The sequence below is a fragment of the Talpa occidentalis genome, unplaced genomic scaffold (assembly GCF_014898055.3).
Source record: "Talpa occidentalis isolate TD23 unplaced genomic scaffold, MPIMG_talOcc4v2.1 talOcc4.2, whole genome shotgun sequence".
In the NCBI taxonomy this organism is placed as follows: domain Eukaryota; kingdom Metazoa; phylum Chordata; class Mammalia; order Eulipotyphla; family Talpidae; genus Talpa; species Talpa occidentalis.
Genome location: NW_023602073.1, coordinates 55606773 through 55612772, shown reverse-complemented (window position 1 = coordinate 55612772; position 6000 = coordinate 55606773). Strand labels below are relative to the sequence as shown.

The 6000-nt window shown below is 50.8% G+C and overlaps 1 protein-coding gene across 1 annotated transcript; it reads left to right on the top strand.

The window, feature by feature from the left end:
* Positions 1-872: 872 nt before the first annotated feature.
* On the top strand, positions 873-3879 carry LOC119252326 (HLA class II histocompatibility antigen, DO alpha chain). The gene is given in 6 exon segments (XM_037519500.2): positions 873-1023; positions 2487-2735; positions 3098-3187; positions 3190-3378; positions 3474-3609; positions 3845-3879. Coding segments are annotated over 6 exon segments (750 nt in total). The 5' UTR covers positions 873-941; the 3' UTR covers positions 3849-3879.
* The last annotated feature ends 2121 nt before the right edge of the window (positions 3880-6000 follow it).

The following is a 6000-nucleotide window of genomic DNA, read 5'->3' as shown; positions in this document are numbered from 1 at the left end:
CAATTTATTTCATTATCTTTGATAAATGACATATTTGGTGAGACACTAGACAGTTATCTTTATATCTGTGTGTGTCTCTAAATTCTGCCAAAGTTTCCCATTAGCTGGAGCCCAACCAGAAGCCAAAAGCAAGGGTGACACAGTCCACTCAGGCCACCCAGGTGGAGAAGTACACCAGAGGACATAGAGAGACACATGGAGGTTACCCAGCACCTTCTTCCCTGTCCAGAACAGTCCAGGAGGCAGCTCTTCGTTAGACTAAACATCAACAAGTACACGTTTTTTTCTCACTCAATGCAACAAAGCAATGCTTTTCTAAAGTCATTGAAAGATTTAAAGGATTTTTATTCTACCATGTCGCCAATGTTTCCCTTTTAATGTCCCTTAGTAACATTACATTCTTTAATTCCAAATTTGCCTGCAGGAACTTCAGAGGGGGTGTAGGATTTTCAGCTTTTGTTTGAGTTCAGCTGAGAGCTCTGAAGGGCTTTTCTCTCCCTTCAAAGTCCCTTTTTGCAGGATGTAGTAAAAGTTGATTCAAATTCTATGGAGACTACACCTGAGGGTGTGTGTGTGGGGAGAAACATTGTTTAAAAATGAACAATGAAGTAAAAAATACATAAATAAAAAAGAAAAAAATGGTTGATTTAAGCCCCTCCCATCTCCGCAAACAGAAACTTCCTCTTGCACCCGCCCCCATGCCCACGCCCTCCCTCCCTGAGAACGAACCCCTCAAGCAGGTGGGTCCCACAAAGGAATCTTCACTTCTCACCCAGGCACTCTAATTCTTTACCTAGCAACAGTTGCGTCAGTCAAAGAGTTTTTCCGATTGGCTAACTACGGCAGGGGTCTCCCCCAAGCTAGATTGTTTACTTCTTTACATCCGCGTTCTGTTACCCCCATATTGACAAAGGCTTACTTAGTTAAAGCACCCGAGGGCAATGATCCTCTGCGGGGGGCTGGTCCTGGGCCTCCATATCTTGATGACCCTCCTGAGCCCCCAGGAAGTCGGGGCCATCAGGGGTGAGTGCGGGGGACACTGGGTGAGGAGAGGTGGTTTGGGGAGCAGGATTTACCGATTTACGGGAGACAGAGGAACCGAACATGAAGTGTTTCTTTCTCTCCATCCCCCCCTCCTCTACACCCCTTCCCTCCCAGGCTGGGGAACTTCCAAGGGAGCCCTGGTCCCTCTCGCTTTGTCATGTCTGTTCTGCCTAAAATACAAGCAGCGCTCAGGCCAGTCGGGCCAGCGTCCCGCTGAGGCTTTTTCAGGCTCGGGTGCCCCGCGTTCCTCCTGCCCCTGGCCTGAATCTCCATTCTACTGCGTCCAGCGCCCTGACTTCTCTACCACTTCCTGTCCTGAGCGTGCACTTTGAAGTCCAGCTCTGGTGACGCACTGATCACCGGGTCCGTAGTTAACTGTGTAGCTGTCTTTACCCTGCTCTGGACATGAGCGTCCTGAGAGTGGGTCCTCAGCTGCTTGGTCTGTGTTTTCTTGGGACCTGGCATCGTGCTGGGCACATGAAGTTCCCACTGAACAAGTCTCTCCCCTCCTCTCCTCTCCTCTCCTCCCCTCCCCTCCCCTCCCCCCCAAGAACTGGGGCACAAGCCAGAAGTGGGGGGGTGTGTGTGAGAGGACTCACCACAGACAGACCGGGGAAGCAGAACAGTCAGATCTACTGAAATACACTGCTGAGGGGAGCTGCGGGTGAGTCAGGAGAGGTCTGCTGTGCCATGTGGTCAGCCCTCTGGCCGGGGATCGAACTATTGCTGCAGTGGCTGCAGATGGCCTCATAGGTTGCGTCTCAACCCCTTGCGCCACCAGGGAGGCCCTGAATAAGTCATTTCTTAGCTTTCTAAAGGAATCTCACCAATTAAAACCTACCCCCTAACTGCAGAAAGCCAAGCTTTAGTTATGGGAATAAACACTTTGAACCATAATGCTCAAAGATGGAAGGATTAGGACACACTTCTGACTCCTTTCTAGTGCTCCCCGCAACACCTGGGCCTGCCTTTTTCTAACCCTGTGGTCTCTGTGTTGCGTATCTTAATGTCTACTCCTGCCAGCTGTGGCCTATTCTCCCTCGCTCCCACCCATGCCATAGCTCCGGGCTCCCTCTAAGCACTTTTCCTGAATCCTTTTCTCCACATCCCACCCCCATACAGCCCTCATCTCACACACAGGACCTCATAGCACAGCAGGAGCAGATAACCACAGCCAGGTTTTAACTTGGGGAATCCCAAGCCTCTCCTCTTCCCAGCAGTGTCTCTGAGAGCCAGGGTGTCGGGCACATGCCTTCACCCACCATCACTTCCTTCCTCCCTGGCAACTCTTCCACCCTCCAAGGTCCAGCTCAGTGTCAGAACTAGGCTCTGACCCACACAGCACCAGGATGGGGGATGGCTCAGAGACCACAGAGCTCATGCTGTGAATGAGATTGACACACTTTCCTCTCTTTCCCTGACCCTGAACTCACCCGATACAGCTGACCACAAAGGCTCCTATGGACCAGCCTTCTACCAGTCTTTTGATGCCTCGGGTCAGTTTGCCCATGAATTTGATGGGGAACAGCTGTTCTCAGTGGAGCTGAAGGAGAAGGAGGCTGTGTGGCGTCTGCCCGAGTTTGGCGACTTCACCTACTTTGACCCGCTGAATGGGTTGAACAGCATCGCCATGATCAAAGCCCATCTGGACATCTTGGTGGAACGTTCCAACCGCACCAGAGCCACCACCGGTACCTGGCCCTTCCCCTGCCACTCCACCCCATCAGGCAGAGGAGGCCCAGGGAAGTCTCTTCCCCACTTCATGGCCTCTATGCGCTCTGGTGCACAGCTCCAGAACCCAAGAATCCTGTGCTCAGTCCTCATCACCCTCTTTCTTCTTGAGGAATAACCCTTGTCACCTGGATCACCCCCCTTAGGGGCATGTCAGACATAGGAGCCTCTGCCTGCTCTGCTCCCCCAGCCCTCCATCCCTACCATCCCAGAGCATCCCCTGCCCACTGGTGACTAAATAAGAGCAACTGTTCCCAGTGCTGGCCCTACCAAGGCCCGCCGCAGGGGTGAGCCTTTGGGATTCAGACCCTCTTTCTTCTAGTGCCTCCAAAGGTGACCGTGGTCCCCAAGTCTCGAGTGTTGCTGGGCCAGCCCAATGTCCTCGTCTGCATCGTGGACAACATCTTCCCCCCGTGATCAACATCACCTGGCTGCGCAATGGTCACGCTATCACCAAGGGGGTGATCCAGACCAGCTTCTATTCCCAGCCTGATCATACGTTCCGCAAGTTCCACTACCTGACCTTCGTGCCCTCCACAGATGACTTCTATGACTGCAAAGTGGAGCACTGGGGACTGGAAGAGCCCCTCTTCACACACTGGGGTACAGAGGCCCTCCTAGCCCATCCTCCACAAACCTGTCTCTCCTGTCCTCTAAAATCCCTTTGCCTACTCCCTGACACTTCCTTTCTCCCTCAGAGCTTCAGGTGCCTGCTCCACGACCCGACACCACAGAGACCCTGGTCTGTGCCCTGGGTCTGGCCCTCGGCCTGCTGGGCTTCCTCGTGGGCACCATCCTCATCATCAAAGGCACATGTTTGTCTAGTGCCCCCAGGTGTGGAGCCCCAGGGGCCTGAGGGGAGGGAAGGGGTGACTGAACAGAATGGGGATGGAGAATCAGAGATTCTGTCAGGGGGAATTGGGTCGGAAGGTTGATAGAGACAAGTAGTGGGCAGGGAAGAGAAAACGGAGGTGAGGTGGGGCGTGAGGATTGGGGAGTGGGTGCTCAGACATAGGATCCCATAAATGTGAACTTGAACAACTCAGTCATAGGGTTTTTGCTACTTTAGGTAATGACCCGTCTAAGAAAAATGGATTATGGGAGATGCCTTATGGATTCCTCCAGACTTCTGACAGCTCTCAGTGCCAGGCTCAGTGTGGGTCTGCTAAGTACATCCCCACCATGCTGTCTCTGAGTGGATCAACCAACGCCCTGTGTTTCTTCCTTTTGCCTCAGTACTTGTGGGCACCAGCTAACTCCGCTTCCCACCCCCGACACACACGCAGACACAAATGCTTTCTCTCCTGTCTCTTTCTCTCTCCCCTTCTCTGAGCTCTGGCTGGTAGCAATTAAGTCTTTAGTGGTGCTTGTTCTGGTTCCTCTTCACCAGGTCTTGGCCAGTTCTCCCAGGGTATGAGGGAGGCTGGGCCTGGAAGAGGGGATTCTGGGTGGTGACCACTGAGCATGACCACTTGGTGCTGGGGATTGGCTATTGTCCTTAGGCTGGCCCAACTGCCTCATTCCATTTGACTCCATTCCCTGAAAGGGATGTAGAGTAGCTTATTCATTGCAGTTCCCCTCAACCAACCAGGTTTCAGAAGTGTGCCGCAAGATGAACCTTCATTGGAATTCCACTCTAGTCTGAATTGACTCAGTAGGAAGAGGACATTGGCATCTAGTCACGATATCATCTCCTTTTTTTCTACATTCCCTAGAGTCCCAAGCATGACGGAGTTCAAGGCTTGGATAAGGTGGTTACTTCCTCAACCTGGGGTCGGCCGCATCAGGCAGGCGAGTCGCAGAGCAGATCTGCAGAGTATATGATAAGAGGGAAGTCTAAGAGGGCTCCCCCTGAATGGTCTCTGGTTATGTGGCCTGAAAGATTTTCGTTACTGTGAACAAAATTTAAAAGACACACAGCCATATAAAAGGAGTAGGGACAAGCTGGGGGTTTGAATTGCAAACATTTAGTCCTGTTAAAGAAAGATATCAAGAGATAATGGGCATCCTCTGGGATTCCCAAGAGAGAATAAGTTGGGAGAAAGGCAGGGTCAACAGAAGACTGATAGAAGTGGAGGAGCTTTGGCTTGGTCCAGGACTGTGTTGGCCAGTAACAGAAACCCTCTTACTGTGATCACTGACAAAAGGGGAGGATATTTACACAGGAGTGGTGCCCAGCCCCCGAGGATGGGCGTTAGCCAGGCCTCACAGGGAACAGAACTCAGAACTGAAAAACCAGCAGAACGGGGAGCAGCCCCTCCTGCCCTTGCTCTGTCTCTCTTTCTCTCTGGGCCACGTGGTCTGTGTTCTCTAGACCCTCTGCTGTTGGCCACATTCTTCTGACTGTCCTTTTCAACTACCGTGCTCTTCCTATGGCACCTGAGCTTTAACCACCCACAGGCTGACTCCTAGTCACAATTTACAATTTTTGGAAAAACAAATGACTGCCTGAACTTGGGGCAGGTGTCCATCCCAGCCCAGTGGTCTGTGACCAGCGGGACAAGATGCCACCTTTGAGGTGAGGGGTGGGTTATTTTCAGAGAAAGAAAAATGGGTTGGTTCTCAGAAGGCACCATAGATATGTCTGTCTCCAGCTGTGCTGATCTGCTTAAAAGTTAACTTGATGCATCCTTGAAAAGAGATTTCTCAGAGCTCTTTCCTAATGTTTAATAAAGTCTTTGAAAGTGTCTTCTTTTGACCAGAAGTCTGCTTTTTTCCATTATGTGTGCATTATCCAGGAGTCACTGAAACTTCTAGGAAAAGTTCTAGATCCTTCAGATTTATGTAACTTCCCCCACCCATTTCCCCCTTCTAGTTGCAAAGTAAATAGTCTCGCATTTAAAAAGGTTTTTTAATTTGATCTGATTTCTTCAGTTTCTGTTAGAATAGACATTCAACAATTCCCCCCTCTCCTGTATTTTCAAACTTTCCCTCTTTGCAGAGTTTCCCCTACATATCATCTCGCTTATATATAAAGGACATCCAATTCCCTCTGACCTGTAACCCAACCTTCCCACCCCATAATCTCCTCCCCATAGTTCTCTTGCAAAGCGTGCTGAACAGGCTGCCTCCAGATCCTCTCTTCCCAGCCTCTCTTTTTACTTTTTTTCCCCTGGGTATACACTGTGTATCACATACTGCATTCTAATCCCCAAATCATTTCATCTGGTGGATACTCATATTCCATTTTTAACAAGGTAGCAACTGAGGCTTAAATAAATTTGG